This window comes from Perissodus microlepis, chromosome 13 (genome assembly GCF_051167445.1).
Source record: "Perissodus microlepis isolate ML-2025 ecotype Zambia chromosome 13, ASM5116744v1, whole genome shotgun sequence".
NCBI classification, from domain to species: domain Eukaryota; kingdom Metazoa; phylum Chordata; class Actinopteri; order Cichliformes; family Cichlidae; genus Perissodus; species Perissodus microlepis.
In genome coordinates, this window is record NC_140473.1 from 14,036,912 (window position 1) to 14,056,516 (window position 19,605).

At 40.7% G+C, this 19,605-nt stretch overlaps 1 protein-coding gene across 1 annotated transcript in view; it reads right to left on the reverse strand.

The window, feature by feature from the left end:
* Window positions 1–1,083: 1,083 nt before the first annotated feature.
* mlip (muscular LMNA-interacting protein) overlaps window positions 1,084–19,605 on the reverse strand; it is a 49,640-nt gene continuing 31,118 nt past the window's right edge. Inside the window, exon 12 of the mRNA XM_084948455.1 lies at window positions 1,084–5,268. Within this exon, the coding sequence (XP_084804581.1) occupies window positions 5,047–5,268 (222 nt within the window). The 3' untranslated portion in view covers window positions 1,084–5,046. The remainder of the gene's footprint in view (window positions 5,269–19,605) is intronic.

Sequence of the window (19,605 nt, forward strand, 5' to 3'; positions counted from 1 at the left end):
CTATTTTTGAAAAATGTCACGGCACAAACTCTAAACGTATATAATGATTGCTGTAAAATTTTAACTTCATATATCAAACACTTTTTAAGGCTTTCAGACCTTTTTTTTCTTTCCACATTGAAAACTGAGGCAGTGTTTGAAGCTAAAAGCCTGAATTTTTCACTAGCCTTTCTTACATATAAAAAAAGATGTCATGTCACATACAGACAGGTAACCATTTGCGCAATTTAGAGTTACCAATTAACCTAACCGCACTAGCTGTATGTCTATGGACTGTGGGAGGAAGTTGAAGTACCCAAAGACCTGCCTGATGGTGGAACTGAACTCAAGACCTTGTTGCTCTGAGGTAACAGTGCTAACCACCTTACCACCATGTTGCCTTAGTTAAAACATGAAAAAAAAAAGTCCAGCACTGTAAAAAGTCTACTTTTGAACACACACTAGTAAAAAAAACATTGCAAAGGACAAAAACTGAAAATTTCTGAATGGTTTATAGTTATATTTCTATGAGCATGAATCAAACACCAGTTCGCAGATGACCACATGGTGCCAGGTTTTATCAGCAGGAACAACAAGGAGTCTTACAGGAAGGAGGTGGAACAGCTGGCTGCTTGGTGTGGAGATATGAATGACCCTTAGCACCAAGAAGACCAAGGAGGTTACTGTAGACTAACACTGGGGCAGCTCACACACTCCATTTAATCATTTTCAGAGGCAGTGAGGTGGACTGTGTCCTTAAGCTGATTGTCTTGGGCGTCCTCAGTTGGCACACCAACACAATCAGCTTGATATAGAACATACAGAAATGGTCGTACTTTCTACAGACTTTATAAAAAAATGAGCTTTCTCCCTGAAATATCACAAACTTCTACAGAGACGTCATTCTAAGCGTCTTGACCAGTTGCATTACAGTGTTGTGCAGCAGCTACACTGCAGCATGTTTGCATGTCAAATTGAATGCCAAACATTATTTTATTGTTCTGACTAATCTACTTTTCAATGACAATAAATCTAATCAAACCTGGCTCTTGGTTACTCATATTTAACCAAATTTCTCAAAATCTTTACATTCTTTTTCTGCTTTTCCTGCACTGACGCACACACATTAATTTTGTTCTTTCTGATATTCAACAACCTCCTGCCTTACTCCGCATCTCCTCCATGCCCTTCGAGTGGCCTCAAGTCCCTACTGCAAACTCATATTTCTCTTCTTTTGCTTTCAGCAGCCCTTCACATTTCTTAAACCTCTTCTACTGACTTTGAAGACCTTTCATCGCCACCCCCTGGCCTCAAGTTTCACCCTGAGTTTTTCATCTTCTTTGGCCACGATTCTTCCCTTGTCCTGTATCTCACACTAAATTCAATCTCTGCAGTCTTTCCTCATAATATTTTAATTTCATATGTATGTTAAAGGGGAAGTCAAGTGTTTGTTCTGGGCATTTGGCAGACTCTTGACTTTTCCTTATACTCTTGACCTTACAATGTGCATTTTAAGTGCCCTGAGATATCTACTCCACACGGACCTTCTCTTGCATATATTTGTTCAGGTTTTATTGTCTGAGCTTAAATGCCTTTTTATTTTTTGAACCTACTCTTGTATTAAACTAGGTAGCACACTTGTGTAGTGGTTAGCACTGTTGATTATTGCCCCACAACAAGGTCTGGGATGACAGCAAGGTCCTGGGTTTGATTTCAGACTAGGACCTTTCTTTGTGGAGCTTCCAGGTTTTTTCTGTGCATGCATGGGTTCTCTCTGGACTATCTGGAGCTTTTTCTTCTGCTTTTTTTCAAAGACATGCAAGTTAGGGTAATTAGTAATTAATTATTAATTAGTTATAACTTGTGAGCATGACAGATTGTCTGACTCTCTATGTCTGCCCTGCGACAGACTCACTAGCTGTCCAGGGTGTACCCCAGCTTTTGCCCTATGACAGCTGAGATAGGCTCCAGCCACACAATGATCCTGAATTGGATCACGATATTTAACCTAACATTGTCATGAATTGCTGTGTGGCAGGCAGGAGATGAGGACTCAAAAGGCAGGACTCCGACACAAGGGATGAACTCAAAACCACAGCTTTAATTGCTGGCACAGGAAAAACGAGTACACAAAGCAAACTAACCCAAACTGGGAAATAACAAACTAAACATACAGGGAGAGCCACACAGCAAGAGGGACGACACGACACTGACTCAGAGAAACACAGGGTTTAAATACACTGGGACGTAACGAGGGGAATGAGACACAGAAGGAGGGCACAGCTGGGAGAAATCAGAACTGACGAGACAAGGAAGCAAAGCAGGACACATTCACATAAGACACAGACCTTCAAAGTAAAACAGGAAGTATAACACAGAGACGCGAACTTGACACGGTGGAGACAGCAACTAAGAAACACAGAGACATAAACCATAAAGCTGAAGACTCTAAGAACCAAAATACACAGAGGGAAATACTAAGCATGGAACACAAGAAACTAGACTCGAGGGAGTAACAAAAGACCAACCATGAGAATATGATTCACAATACAGAGTGACAGAAAACAGGAAACTCAAACATGCAAAGACACAGATGTACACAGAACATAGGGGGCACAGAGAAACACGAAGGGCAAGGGATCAAAACTAGAAACCATAGAATAAATCACACGAGTACAAAATACAAGAATCACAAAGAACTAAAAACGCTGGGTCAGGAGACCCAGGATCCTGACAAACATGATCTTTACACTACAGTCACACAGTCTCTGTGATCTATCCAGCATCCATCTGGTCTTAGTCTGCAAATGCTAATTTCAAAATAAAATGTGTTTTTTTTGTCAAACTAAGCTAATAACAAAAACCCTGTTGTTCATGTTTTAAGTGTGGCAGACAGACACATTACTGTGCGCTGCAAACAGAAATGTAAAATAACAAAATGGCATTTATTTAACTGGGTGCTCCTGTTATGGTTTTAGGACTGGGGTGGAGTTTGTTTTCTTTCTGTTCTTTTTCTTCCTCTCTTTTGTTAATTGTGTTCAATCTATCGATGGAGCCTTTCCTGCTGAGCCGTCCTCCTTATAACTTTCCACAATGAAGCAATTAAGCAGCAGGTATATCAAGGTTGTGTGGCTTTAAGACTCTTTAGACTGCTCATATCATTATAGTAACTTTTAGGTTTGTTTTGTTTGAAATTGCTTTTGGAAAAACTATTAAGCTAACTTGTTGCCTCTACTCACCTCGCAGACTCTTGCCAGAGAATCCTGGTCAAGCTCAGCTGACCACACAGCTCTCTTGCTTCTGCGATCCTCTCTGGCCTCAAAATCTCAGTAAGAAGTCTCTCAGCCCCCAAACTGCCTGCTTCTATCCACCTGAAAATCTTAGAACTATGTCTGCCAACCCAGTACTCCTTCCCCACTCAGCCTCCACAGTGCAAAAACGTCAGATCACTCAACTCCAGTTCCAATTACGCTTATCTCACCTTCTGGAATAGACAATAACCTATCCTCTTCCCTAACACCCATGTGAACTTGCCTGAACTGAAGTTTCTTTCTCACCTTCACCCTCAATCATTCTATAAATGTCCCCATAAGTACTGTCGCTCGAGTCTGCTCTTTCGGTCCGGTCAGAGTCGCATGATGACAGCTCATTTTCCATCCAAAGGCATGTTATGTTAACTGGTGATTCTAAATTGGCAGCAGATGAGATGAATGACATGCCGAAAACAGCCCTGAGCTATTCAAGGTTCAAGATGTTTATATAGAGTAGATAACATTTGATTGTGTGTTTATATGTTTGCTTGGATCCATAAAAAGACTTACACTTTGGAAATGAAACTCTTCCTTCTTTCTCTCTTAAAGCTCCTAGCCCATGTCCTTGTTATTGATGATGGTGGTGGTTGTGGTGTTGTTGTTAACCAGAGTTTCACATTATTAGCCATTAGTCATTTTCATAGAAAGTCTCACATGACCAAAGCATAGAGAAATCAAACACACATCAAAATAGAGAGCTTCTTTATTAAATGTAACAATTTTTCATAAACGAATTAGAAATAATAAAATATTTTCTTCCCAGTGAGTTACATAATTTGCATTAATTTAATGCAGGCCGTTGGTAAATTGAACAGCTGCAAAACAGCAATTGACCATTCGCTAATCTAGGCACTGCTGATCAGTCAAGCTCTTGATTATTTGACGGATTCAGGTGACGTTTCGATAAACTTCATTCTCTACAATTAAAGAGTTTAATGGATGATTTAAGTAACAAAAAAAGCTGCAACTGTCACATATTTCACAACTGTAATCCAGGATGCTACAAGATCCAACTTTAGGGTAAATCTTAGCAGCTCTGTGAGCTTTTAACTAGATTTAAGGATGTCTCCTGTAGTCAGTACGTTATGACATAGCACTGCACTCCTATCAACATGCTGAATAAAATATGACCAATAGGATGTTTGCATGTTATTTACCGAGTCAACCATGACACAACACCCTTCCCTATCATACTTACAAGATTGGTTATACTATAGCTCAGTGGTGCAATACAACAACAAAGTGTCTGCATTATTTGCATGATTTATTTTTTTTTTATATTTAAGTTTAGCTTTCTATTAAAATTTGGTTAAAATACTTTGGTTAGAGCTAGGAGCATGTAGCTTAATTACATGAGTAATCAGGTCACTATTTTTCTCCACTATGTCTGAAATTAAAGGCGTGTTGTTTGGTGGTTAATCTGCAAGCACTTAATTATCAGCTGCACACGTGCTGTGGAAAGAACGAGATCAGAGGATCAGGAAAGCAGTAAAGGGTCAATTGCACACAGATTTATGGTCTCTGTAAGGAATACTAAACCAGCGTTATTTACTGTAAACAATCATATGGAGATGTAATTTTTTTTTATCATTCTTGAAAGGTAAAATAAAGATTGCTCCTGAAAATGAGACCTTGTGTCTCAATGAGATTTACCTGTATAGATAAAGATGAAATATAATTTTTCATCCTTTAGATGTGATGTTTTTTATATGCCGAGTGAGGCTTATCAGAAATTCAATAAGAGTTATTCACTGTTTTAAATATGAGCTTCAAAACCTTCCATATGCCTCTCGGTGGAGCTGAAACTTGCTGAAGCACCTTTCCCGTGGCGACTGAGCTGCTCGTCAGGCTCTTTAATGTGCAGATCACATAGTGAGAATGGACTTCTTCTTTCAGCCTTCCTCTCCTCTCTCAACATTTTGCCCTTTGTACCTGTGTGTGAATCTTTCCCCACCTCGTCGGGATGTTTGTTTTCCACCTGAAATAGATGAGAATACAATGTTTTTCATTTTAATGTCCTGAATGGCCGACATGAGCAATTACGGGCTTTGCAATTTTCTGCACTTTTTAGTTGTCAGTTTCAATTTAGACTTTTCCCCCCTTGAGCCTAATTTCATCCCACTGTGAAGCTTCTTGATACCTCACTTGGGTTTTGTTCCTGCATTAATATTCATTGTGTGATTAATTCTAACTGACAGATATCTCCCTGTACTGAATGTTGACTCCTGGTCAGATGCTCCGGTATATTGTCTGTAGTTCTACAAAAATAAATAATTTATATTAAATCACCTGAGCTAATTTACATGCCAAAATATGACACATTTGGAAATGTTTGAACATTGTATTATTGGTGTTTGAGCTGATGTATTATTACAATTTCCTGTTTTGTCAACAAATATGTCTCTCAAAAAGAAGGTTGTACACTATTGAGGGATGAGAGTGCACCTATTGTTCCTTCATATTCTGCTATTTATAATTACCGGCGTAATGGCGTGTGCACAGTTTCAAAACATGAGGTCGGTGGATTTAGGCAAAAACGTCCTACTGTTCTAAACTGTCTGTTTCAAACTTGTCACAGCTCAGGCGATGGATATGTAAGCCCCACCCATTTGCTCCATAAACCTTTCGTTTGCAAATTTTAGAGAGACTGGCTTTAAAGAATAACAAGAACAGCTTGTTTCAAATGGAGAATGAACTGATCCCTACTTTAAAATAAGTCAACATCACTTAAAGAAACCTAGTATCATATCTACTATAATGAAGTCTGATGTCATGCTATAATGATATATGTATCTTTGTACGTTCCCTATTTGCTCCTAGACAAGTGGACTAATCTTGATAAACAGGAACATTGCTCAGGGCATGTGAGTGATAATATCTATATCATATACAAATATTTTATGCAAATTCCAACAATTGTATATATTTGTACATTTCATAGTTTAATTTAGCACACAATAGCAACCTGACAGCTACATTTACCGTGCACACATTTGTTGAAGTTTAAATATGTGCTTAATTTCTGAAACAATTCACTATGAAAATCCCTAAAGCTGAGAAAATATTTCAGCAAAGCAGAAGACAGCAAGGTGGGAATAAGAACATGAAGTTTGGGTGAGAATCATCATGTCTTCAGACACTTTATGAAGCAAGCTGTCTGGTATTATATCCTCTCTATTAATATTTGAATAACTTTTCAATAATAAATATTGTTTAACCTCCTATTAAACAGGATTTCCATTCTGGGAAAATATAGGTTATGTTAACAAGAAAGTTCATGCAGTCGTGTGAAAATTAAGAGGGTAAGTAAAAACCAGGTACTGCTAATCAAATTCACTTGATTAACCGATCATCAGCAAATGTGAACATCTATATAAAAACAGAGGTTTGGCCGTTTTCGTGTCTGCAGCTTTAAGATATGTGCTAACTCAATGCCACAATCTTCTCAGGAGCGGATATCTCAGCAAATCCCTCCCAAGGTCAGACAGTTCAACGCTCAGAGAAACTGCAAAAAACCCAAGAGCTACATCTCAGACTCCTGCAGGCCACTGTCATCATGTTCGGTTTTCAAGTTCATGAAGGTACAAGAAGAAGATTGAAGATCATATCAACTGACAAGGATGGTAGGTCATGCATCAAGGTGTTGCAATACTTCTACCCGAATGAAATGCAGTGGCGGGACCTTAAGAGACCTGTGCATAAATGAATCCCAACAAATTGCATAAAGATCTTTGAAGGTCTACTGTATGTGCACATCACTTGTGCTTCTGCTAACATTTTTGTGGTGACAGAACTATTTAAAAATCTATTGATTGCCATCTTCAAGAGAATCTCCAACATTTGGAAATCCTCTGATTGACTGAGAAGCTGCATGAAAAAAATCAATAAAAAATTATTTTTAGCTCTGTATTTGGTGCAGAGCCTCAGTCACGCTGTGCATAGAGGCTGGATGCAGGGGGAAATAGTCAGCCAGTATCTATACCATCAAAGGTGATTCTCGGTTGGAAGTTTTCATAAATACATGTTGTAACTTGTGTTTTTGGAAATACGCAAAAAAACCTTGAATAACAAGACAGCAATTTCAAAGCAGTTTTTGTTTTAAAGGTGATTTTGATCAAAAGAACTGCCTTCACTCAGTGCTGTATCTCTGGTTTACAAAAACAAGAATCTAAATGAGACAAATTCGGAGCTGTTGAAAGATTTACCTCTTCCCTATTGACTAGCTACCACCCACTGCTTCTTCTCTCCAGTGCAGTTTGACTAGTTCTTTTTTCTGCTAAAAGGACAGACATTAAATCAATGTCTATTTTCTTACCCTTTCTTTAAAAAAAAACAAACAAAATAGCAACACTTTCTATAAAATTCTCTTCTGGGTAGCTGACGTATTATGATGTGTGATCACATAAATCCATACCTATGGAGAAATATCTATTAAAAAAAAAAAAACTTTTTTTCAGAGTACCTATAAAAATCAATGTTTGTTTTATATGACATATAAAGTAATCACTTCCATGCTTATCAGAGATATTGTTTGCTTGATTAATCTTTAAGTTTATTAAAACATTTATTTTCTATATGGGCACATATTATATGCATACTGAAAAACCAACATCATTATCCTCAATAAACGCAATCTAAAAAGATTTGTAGCTTTGTAAGTTTTGTGTCTGAATTTTCAGGAAAGAGACTGTTTGGTGTCAGAGATGAAAAATTCACTGAAAGTCAGTCTAATTGTTCAATACTGAGTGTTGAATTTTATGTTGTCTCATTACAGGAAAAACATCATTTTTTCATCATTTTTCATGCAGGATCATTACACTGTCAAACAAGATGAACAACAGAAAAATGCCAGGACTACCAACCATGCATTCAAAAATTGTGCTTCATATCCGAAAATATGTGTAAGTTTTCCTTTTTATCGACAACATTCACACGTATTTATATATTCCTTAACAAGTGTAAGTGTAACCACGGTAACCTCTGACCCCATTTCCGCCAGCCCCTTTATTGTGGCGGGAATGAACCCTGTATAAGTTCCGGGTCAATCAGCTGCATGTCCCTGCTCCTCTGGCTGCTGTTGTCCCTGTGGTTGGCGTACTGGTCAGATATCGACAAATTTTACACTACAGACCAGTTGACAGCGTGCAATAACCCGGCCGATTCATTCGTCTTTACACTACCTCACAATCGACTCAACGGTCAGGTTTTTTTCTCCCGCGATCAGCCCTGATCAGCGCGAGATGGCGAGCCACCCGACCACCGCTACGTTGCGGTAGGAGTTGTGAACCTATGGACTGAATCAAATTGTTGCCACATGACCTATCACAGGTCCATGGAACTAAACTAAATCACATACTGGACTACACCTCATCCCACCTCCTTTTGGAACCTAATAAGCTGTTTTGTATTGTCAACATTATTTTTGTTTGTGATATATATGCATATTTTTTTTTATTTTTTGTACATCCGTCTATACATTTCTCATAACAAACATAATATATATATTTTGAGCTCTACTTTGGTTTCCTGTGTTTTATTCACACCCTCAGGCTCCATAGTCGAAACTAGTTCTGATAGCTCATTGTGTATGAGGCTGCAGTCAGGCGCCCTGGTCCTTTAACCGCGTTACAAGTGGCGAGCCAGCCAGGAGCCTTTGTGTGTGAATATTTTGAGGTCATAAATACAATTTTTCTTTACTTATTTACTTCGTTTTTGCTGAAAATCAAAAATGGATTCAGTTGCACTTTCCGGCATAAATATATCACAGTCTGTGATGATCTCCGGTGTGTCTAACACAAAAGCTGATAACGAAATTCTTGACTACTTGCGTACTTATGGTAATCTTAACCGTCATTTTTACGTGAATGATCCCGCGAGTACTTTCTTCAAAAACCTGATCGCTGAGTTTGTAGATACCACTGCTTTTACAACTCTAGAGCCGTTTCTGCCATACACCCACTGTTCTAAAATTGTTGCCGACCTTGTGTTCCGCGTCACAGCTTTGGCCTGTGAGTACGCCGCCGCAGAGGACAGCAGCAGTCCCCCTCCCAACTACCTCAAGGAGCTCAAGCATATTGCTGATCGCAGCAGGCACCGGTTTGAAGATGTCTTGAAGACAGTAATGAGGCAGATTGGTCAGCATTTGCATGAAGCAGGAGCAGGTGATGATGGAAAAAGTGAATATGATGAGGAAAATGGAGTAGATGAGGACATTGGCATAGAGGAAGAAGAAAGGGAACTGGAGCAGCAGCAATTGTCTTCACCTCCTGCCAGACAGGTTTCCACTGACCAGCAGGGGGCACGACCTCGTCAAAGCCAGACTGGACCAACTCCAAGAATATCACTCACAGCCCATGATCTCAACCCACCACAAATACAAAGGGTTGTTGTTGAGCATGTGGTCCGAAACCCAGACATAAGCGCCACAACTTCACTACGTCTCCGTGCTTTTTCAGGAAGGATTCCTAAGCCAAGTAGTGAAGCAGATTTTGAATCATGGCATTCCCAAATTGATCTACTGCTTGCCGACCCCAGTTTGTCAGCTCTATACGTCGCCAGACGTATTATAGAGAGCCTGTTGTCACCTGCTGCTGATTTGGTTAAAGGTCTAAGTCCCAACACATTGCCTTCAGTCATACTAAGTGTACTTGACTCCGCTTTTGGAACAGTTCAAGATGGTGAAGAATTGTATGCTCAATACTTAAATATTCTTCAAAAGTCAGGTGAACGACCATCCGCTTACCTCCAAAGATTGCAGCTAACCCTCAGCACTGTTGTAAAGCAAGGAGGACTTGCAGCTGCTGACATGAATAAACATCTGCTGAAGCAGTTTTGTCGTGGGTGTTGGGATAACACTATACTAACCAAATTACAATTAGAACAGCAAAAGGACAACCCACCACCTTTCTCTGACTTATTGTTGTCGTTACGGACAGAAGAAGACAGACAAATTGCTAAGGAGTCACTTATGAAAAAATACATCGGTTCATCAAAACAAAAAGCCAACATCCAATCCCAAAGCACTTGTTCTTGTGGGAACTCTACAGCCAATGAAGAGCTAAAAGAAATGAAAAAACAACTCCAAACCCTCCAACAGCAAATGTCCCAACTTTTGTCCCGAAAAAGCCCAACCGAGTCAAAGTTTGAGTCACGACAAAACAAGTCCAGTCATTCTTCACCTCAGTCAAATGCCAAACCCAAGCCATGGTACTGTTTTAACTGTGGAGAAGATGGCCATGTTTCTTCCACCTGCAACAACAGAGCAAACCCCAGTCTTGTTGAACAGAAAAAGAAACAATTAAGGAAAAAACAGCAAGAATGGGATGCTAGAAATACTCCATCTTTAAACTAGAAGGAGCTTCTGTGGTGGGACACATAGGAGCTGCGTGCACTAACAGTCCCAGAAACCACAACAAATTTCCATTGCTGCCAAAAGGGCTTGTGGGGACCAAAAGCACAGGACAAATTCAAATCAAGGGCAACCATTTCAACTGTCTTCTTGATTCTGGCTCTCAGGTTACTACCATTCCTTATTCCTTCTATAATACTTATCTTTCAGACCATCCAATCAAACCACTAAATGATCTGTTGGAAGTAGAAGGAGCAAATGGACAAGCCATACCTTACCTGGGATACATTGAGATTAACATGACATTCCCAGCTGATTTTCTTGGTTCATCCATTAATGTTGATACACTTGCTCTTGTCGTGCCTGACGTCCAGCAATCACACCCAATGATACTTGTTGGTACCAACACTCTTGATGTTGCGTACAGCAAACACTGTGATACCCACTCTGAGCAGTCATTCCTGCCAACTGGTTCCGGTTACATTGCAGTTTATAAATCCTCCAGTGTCGCCACGTCCAGAATTCGAATGACCAATATGCTCCTGTAATCTTGAAGTCAGACCAACCACATACCATTACTGCCGGCCAAACCACTGTCCTTGAGGGATGCCTAGTCACAAGGCTATTCCAAGGTGAGAAAGCAGTTATTCTGGAACACCCCACCTCCAGTTCTCTGCCTGGTGGACTCCTAGTAAAAACCTGCCTTGTGGACTTACCTAAACATCGGCCATGTTCTCTGCCTGTAGTAGTGAGTAATGAGTCTGACCATGAAATCCACATTCCAGCTCGAGCTATTATTGCGGAAATCAGCGCCTTCCAGGAAGTCATTTCCAAAGAGCAACACATCCAGTATTCAGACCAGTCTATAGAGTCGTTACCTCCATCTCAACCACAATACAACTTTGGAGATTCCCCTTTAACTCCAGACTGGAAAGAACGCATTGTTCAAAAACTCAGCAGTATTCCCGAAGTATTTGCCAAACACGATCTGGATTTCGGCAGGACCGACAAAGTTAAACACCAAATCAAATTGTCCGATCCAACTCCTTTCAAGCAAAGACCACGACCAATTCACCCTCAAGATCTTGATGCTGTAAGGAAACACCTGCAAGAACTTCTTGACTCTGGCATTATCAGAGAATCCGACTCACCATTTGCCTCTCCAATTGTGGTTGCACGTAAAAAGAACGGCAGTGTACGTCTTTGTATTGACTACCGCAAACTCAATATGCAAACAATCAAAGATGCTTATGCTCTGCCTAAATTGGAAGACACCTTCTCCGCACTTGCAGGATCAAAGTGGTTCACGGTGCTAGACCTCAAGTCGGGTTACTACCAAATTGAAATGGAGGAGAAGGATAAGGCAAAGACTGCCTTTGTCTGCCCAGTAGGATTTTGGGAATTTAATCGGATGCCACAGGGGATTACCAATGCACCAAGCACATTCCAACGGCTGATGGAAAAGTGCATGGGAGAGTTAAATCTAAAAGAAGTCCTGGTTTTCATTGACGATCTCATTGTTTTTGCACCAACTCTTGAGGAACATGAAGCTCGCCTGATGAAAGTTCTCACCAGACTCAAAGATTTTGGCTTGAAGCTTTCACTTGAGAAATGCATGTTCTTCCAGACATCTGTGAAGTATCTGGGCCATGTAGTGTCCCAGGCTGGTGTTGAAACTGATCCAGACAAGATTTCCACACTCACTTCTTGGCCAGTGCCAAATAACTTGAAGGAATTAAGATCTTTCCTTGGTTTTGCTGGGTACTACAGACGTTTTGTCCAGGGATATTCAGCCATTGTCAAGCCGTTGCATGATCTCACTGCTGGTTATCCACCTTCCCAGAGGAAACTGAGACAAACTGTAAAGCCAGAGAATTACCTCAACCCCAAAGAGCCATTTGGAGGACGATGGACGCAAATGTGTCAACAAGCTTTTGAGTCCGTTATTGACAAACTTACTTCTGCGCCAGTTCTGGCATTTGCTGATCCCCGAAAACCATACACACTCCACACTGATGCCAGTGCCACAGGTCTTGGTGCGGTGCTGTATCAAGAGCAGGATGGAAAAAACAGAGTTGTAGCATATGCCAGCAGAGGTCTTTCCCGGAGTGAGTCAAAGTATCCCGCCCACAAATTGGAGTTCCTTGCTTTGAAGTGGGCGGTGACTGAAAAATTCCACGACTATCTTTATGTTGCTCAGTTTACAGTTGTGACAGACAGCAACCCATTAACATACCTCTTATCATCAGCAAAACTTGACGCTACCGGTTACAGATGGCTTTCAGCTTTGTCCACTTTCACCTTCAAATTAATCTACAGAGCAGGAAAGTAGAACTCAGATGCTGATGGTTTGTCTCGCCGACCTCATGGTGAACTGTCTGATGATCCTCTGTCACAGAAAGAACATGAGCGAATCTGGAGATTTGCATGGCAACATCTCAATGAACCAGATCATGTCTCTATTGACCAGCATACCATCAAAGCAGTTTGTGACCGTCATCTGGTGTACAGTTCAAGCACTGATCCTGAGCTTGCTCTGGTGTTATCCATATGTCTGTCAATGTCAACAGTTTGCCTGACAGTTTCACGGACGACATCCAGTTCACCTCCATGGTACTCCCCCAAATCTCAACAGCTGACCTAGCAGCCGAACAACGCCTTGACCCTGTCATTCGGCATGTCATAGCTCAGGTTGAGCGAGGAGAGTCACCACCGCCATTCCTGAGGGAAGAACTTCCCGATTTACCTCTATTACTGCGAGAAGTAAATAAACTGGAGCTCCATAACACCCTTCTCGTCAGGAAGAGACAAGTGGGAAGTGACTTCACATACCAGCTAGTGCTACCCGACGAATATCGACCAGTTGTACTACACCACCTACATGATCAAATGGGTCACATGGGAATTGACAGAACGCTGGACTTAGTCCGTTCCCGGTTTTATTGGCCTAAGATGACTAGTGATGTGCTCAATAAAATAAGACACTGCGAAAGATGCGTAAGACGCAAATCTCCATCTGAACGAGCCGCACCTCTGGTCAATATCAAAACCTCTCATCCCATGGAACTGGTGTGTATGGATTTTCTCTCTGTGGAACCAGATCGTGGAGTCAAAGACATACTTGTCATAACTGACCATTTCACAAAATATGCCATTGCTGTGCCAACACCAAACCAGAAAGCCAGGACTGTTGCCAAATGTTTATGGGACAACTTTCTTGTGCATTATGGTATCCCAGAACGCTTGCACAGTGACCAAGGCCCTGACTTTGAATCCAGAATCATCCGAGAGCTTTGTGAAATGGCTGGGATCCACAAAATAAGAACCACTCCATACCATCCAAGAGGAAATCCTGTTGAACGGTTTAACCGAACATTACTGGATATGCTAGGAACACTCACAGCTCAACAGAAATCTCATTGGAAAGATTTCGTAAAACCCCTGGTGCATGCATACAATTGCACAAGAAATGATGTTACAGGTTTCTCACCATATGAGCTTATGTTTGGCCGCCAACCTCGCTTACCGGTGGACTTGGCCTTTGGACTACCCCTTGCCAAAGAAGGATCAACATCCCACACACAATATGTGGAAAAACTAAAGTCCCACCTAGAAGAAAGTTACAAGCTGGCCATCGAAAACTCAGAAAAGGTGATGAAACGTAACAAAAACAGATTTGATAAAAATGTCACTGCGTCACAGCTGAATGTTGGAGACAGAGTTCTTGTGAGGAACGTGCGGCTAAGAGGCAAACACAAGCTTGCAGATAAATGGGAGTCATCTGTGTACATTGTAGTGAAGAAAGCCGGCACTCTTCCTGTGTATACAGTTCGACTCGAAGGCCAAGACAAGCCCCTGAGAACCTTACATCGAGACCTCCTACTGCCCTGTGGGTATTTACCACCTTCTGAAAAGGAAATGCTTACTAAGCAGAAGAGAAAAATGTCTGTCTTACCCGTGTCTCCTGTGCGTGATGATGCTGATGACAATGACGAAGAGGGACTCATCTCATACCTACCTGTTCCTTGCTCTGCTGAACCTGTCACCTTCACAACAACCATTGACTTGCCCAATACTCCGCAACCTGTTCCACTTATCAACCAGCCAGATGTCCCTGTAGTATTGGCTACAGAGGAAGAGAACGCTATTCTCTCAGAGGAACCTGTACCTGTTGAAGAGGGACAAGTTATTGCTAACGGACCTTTGGAAGCTGGCTTTGAGCCAGTTGATCTTGCAGAAACTTCTCACGATGCAGAAAGTCTGTCTTCTGATTCAGAAGCATCCAGAAATAACTTGTCACAACACTCACCTACTGAATCAGAGCCTCTCAGTCCTGAGGCAGAACCACCCTTGAGGCATTCAACCCGCGCCAGGAATCCTCCTGATCGGCTGCAATACATCAAGCCTGGTAAGCCTCTGTTAAAGAGCGTTCAGACCTTTCTCCATGGGTTAAGTTCTGTCTTTTCCTTCGCTCTGCAAGACGATAAAGAAGAGGGGACGATGCCTTCACACCTCAGCCAACCAGTCATCCGCTGCCAGCCTGGTCCATGTACGGGGACGTCCATGAGATTAGGGGGGGAGAGTGTAACCACGGTAACCTCTGACCCCATTTCCGCCAGCCCCTTTATTGTGGCGGGAATGAACCCTGTATAAGTTCCGGGTCAATCAGCTGCATGTCCCTGCTCCTCTGGCTGCTGTTGTCCCTGTGGTTGGCGTACTGGTCAGATATCGACAAATTTTACACTACAGACCAGTTGACAGCGTGCAATAACCCGGCCGATTCATTCGTCTTTACACTACCTCACAATCGACTCAACGGTCAGGTTTTTTTCTCCCGCGATCAGCCCTGATCAGCGCGAGATGGCGAGCCACCCGACCACCGCTACGTTGCGGTAGGAGTTGTGAACCTATGGACTGAATCAAATTGTTGCCACATGACCTATCACAGGTCCATGGAACTAAACTAAATCACATACTGGACTACACCTCATCCCACCTCCTTTTGGAACCTAATAAGCTGTTTTGTATTGTCAACATTATTTTTGTTTGTGATATATATGCATATTTTTTTTTATTTTTTGTACATCCGTCTATACATTTCTCATAACAAACATAATATATATATTTTGAGCTCTACTTTGGTTTCCTGTGTTTTATTCACACCCTCAGGCTCCATAGTCGAAACTAGTTCTGATAGCTCATTGTGTATGAGGCTGCAGTCAGGCGCCCTGGTCCTTTAACCGCATTACATAAGCATCACTGCTTTAACATAACATAGCAATTAACCCTGTGCTACAGGAATTTAAATGATGTGATTTGGGGCATTTTTAAACTTTTGATATTTTAAATATTTCATGGTTTCATGAAAATTTGAAATACAGATCGATTTAAAATGTATAAACAGACTATCTGATATTAATGAATGGATGATCAATCCTTAATTAATATTTCAGAGGTCAGAGAAAGTGTGTTTTTTTTGTTGTTTTTTTTAGCTTTTACCACATTTGTTTTTGGCCTTACAATCTGTCTTACCTTAAGTTACAGCTGCCTTCACTGCTGTAGTATATACCAGAAACACCTCCATAACTAACATCTATAATATCCCTATTAATTCATGGCAAACTAGTGCATTTAAAGTGGTAGTAGGAAACTTTGTGTGGGATTCGCACATGTGTTTCCCTAGACTCTCTGAAACGGCAACTCAGGAGCCTTTATAGTTCCCCACCTCCCACGCACTCTTTTCTTTCAATCTCAGTTACTTTTCATTTAGTTTGAAGTCAGTTTGTGAGGATTTTTGGTTCTCTGACCATGTGTTTTTGAGTTTTGGTGGTTTGGATTTATTTTTGAGTTTGTGAAAATAATTGATATTCTAGTTTTGGTGGTGTTTAGTCTTTTGAGTTTAATGTTATTTTCTTATTGCTTCTAAGTCTTGTTTGTTGTGGGTTTATTTTTTTATATACCTTGGTTCTTCATCCTCTCCCGTGTCTCATCTCTGTGCAGTCAGCCTTTGTCTCTGTGTTTGTTTACCTTTGGTTTATGTCTACTTATAGGCTCAAATCAAGTTCGTAGTCTGTAGTCTTTGTTTATACTCTGGTTCTTCTTCTTGGCCTTGTAATATTTAGTTGGTGTCGTTAGTGATCCTATTGTTACCTCAGTCTTGTCATAATGTCTATCTGTTCTCTCTGTTCTGTATACGTGTTTACTTTCTGCCCGTGTAAATGTGGCGTGTCTTAGTTGAAGTTTCAGTATTACTTATACTTTGTGCTAGTCTCTTGTCTCGTGTGCATTGTGTTAAATTTACTTCCCTAGTCTACTTATTTCTGATTTGCTCCCACTGTCTTTCCCACCCATTATGCTGTCTTAGCCTAGTCGTGTCATACCGTTCGCCCAATCTTTGTTCCCGGTATTAATTTTCCTTTATATCTGTGTTCTCACTTTCACAGATTGATATAGACCTTCAATAAATGATTGTTTTAAGTTTCAAGCCTGCCTTTGACTCTGCATTGGTGTGCTTGCTCTTTCTTAGCACGACACAGTTAGCTCAATGGCTGGATTCTAATTTATTTATTTTTAGATTATTTAGTTACATCGTGGGTGCATGCAGGAGCAAATGTAATATACTCGCCATGTAACGAGCGCATGCAACACTTTATTCTATACAGTCCAAGAGGGCTAACTTAGAATCACCAATTTATCTAACATGCATGTCTTTAGACTGTGGGAGGAAGACAGAAACCCAAGCAGGCACAGGCAAATGTTGCACATAAAGACCATTGCTGGGAACTGTCTTGCTGTGACGTGACACTGCTGACCTCTCCATCACTGTGCTGCTCGATTTCAGATCTCACATCTGTGGGAAGGTACTCTCAGACATCTGTATAATTCATTTCATGAAGTGCACTACTGTATCTATCATCACTCAGAGTTTTTGGCTTTTACTATTTCACTGTTTTGTGAGCCTTCAAAGATCCAGCAGGTTCCTGTCTGTGTGGCAACCCGAGGAATGTGTTGGGAGCACAGACAATTCTTATGTTCTGAAGGTCTCCCTTGAACTCTGTCACTACTGAAACCACAATTTTCCTTTACTTCACCCACACTGCACTGGTGGATCTAAAATCTAATCTGAAAAGATCAGGTTAGTCAAATGTGACCCAAACAGTTTAGAAGGTTTAAACATTTATGAGGTGCTGCCAACTCGTGGCGGTTGGTAACGCCAAATCAGAATTACTTAACCTTTTCCAGACTTTATGTTCAGATCAGAGTAAGGGTAACAAGGGTTCCTGGACCTCCACAGGGTTAATGTTCCGCAAGATGTTGCTGTTTAGTATTTCTCAGAGGAACCCGCACAGACAAACCAAGGGCATCATAAAAGGTAGATTAAGAAACTGGTGTCAGATGGAATCATCTTGATCAAACACAGCACAGTGATCTGTTTCAAATCTTTTGTTGTGTTTTGACATAGCGAGTCACATCTCCTCTGCCAGGGCGGTTAAAGCAAACACATTTGATACATCTGTGTTTAAACTCACAGCACCTGACTGTCTTCATCTCTGTTTTTATACCAATTTGAAGGAGACCTGTCCTGAACTACATTGTGTTTACTTAATGTTTAACTAATGCACTTTGTGCATTAACGTCTAATGTCAGCGTTAAATGTGTTCCATTATAAAAGCTGTACTTTTTTGTTGTTGTATGTTACATGTATATTTACCAGCTACCAGTCTTTGTAACTGCATTGCACTGCTGCATTTCTTGATGTACATTGTGTACATGTATATTTATACACTCACCAACAACACAGCTCTATAGCGTCACCTTTAATGATATCAAATAAAAATGGTCTAACAACATCATGAAGCATTAAAGTTTTAGTATAGCCCTTGCTCTTTGGGGTAAGTGCTATTGTTTGTTTAAAACACATATTGTTTTAGGCACACTATGAATTGTCACTGAAACATTTATAACTTCTTTTTTAGAAAAGTTTGACAATGCTTGTTGCTTTGCAGTATTCTTTCTTTTTTTTGTTCAGTTTCCTCAGTCTGTTTTTTGTTTTTTAAATATAAGCACATGAGTATCTGTCAAGGAGCTAATCTGAAATCTTTTTGCCTCTCAAATTGAAAAACTGACTTTTGGCCGTCGTATTTGGTTTTCTTCTGTCAGTCAAATACTCACTCTTTAAACAGTTCTTCTTGGCAAATGCAACACTCACATCTTTTGTACTTTCATTCTGACATTATGATGATGCTGATCTAAGGCTGTGGCTGCGATTGTAATATTAGATTTGCTTCGATGTGATGGGTTTACAGAAAACCAAACAGACATAATGTCGTACAGAATTTGGTTGTATTTTTGCATTTGGCATTTAAAATCTGCCCCAGTTAAATCAAAACAGGATAAAAATTTCCCAGGGAGCGCTGTGAAGCAATTCCACATGAAGCTGGTTTGATGCATATAACTCGGATATGAAATATACATATACAGTGACGTCAATTGAGATCTGACAAGCTGACACAATTAGGATTAAGAAAGAAAGCAGACAGACAAAGAAGCGGGAATTGTGAAAGGACACCAGCAAATCAGTAAAGAGAATAATGAGCGTCATGCAGAGATTACAACCAGTTGCAGAACTGCAAGTGGTTGTAATCTTAGCAGCGATTAATCATCTCCTGGCTCTCAACATTTACATTTTCTTATGCACCTTTTTTCTGACTTGTGCTGTGTTTGAAACTCTTTGAGGAAGCTACTAAAATTACAAATGATGTACGTTTTAAGATTTCTGTTCTGGGTGCTTCGCTCTTGAGGTCTATTAACTGGAAAGTCAGTGGTTCAATCCCTGATGCATCCAGCCTCCATGTTAAGGTACCTTTAGGCAAAAAGTATTTGTCTGTATCTTCAAAATTAGGTAATTTAGTTGTCATTCTCCAGCCCTGCAGTGGCTGGCGTCCTGTCCAGGGTGTACCCTGCCTC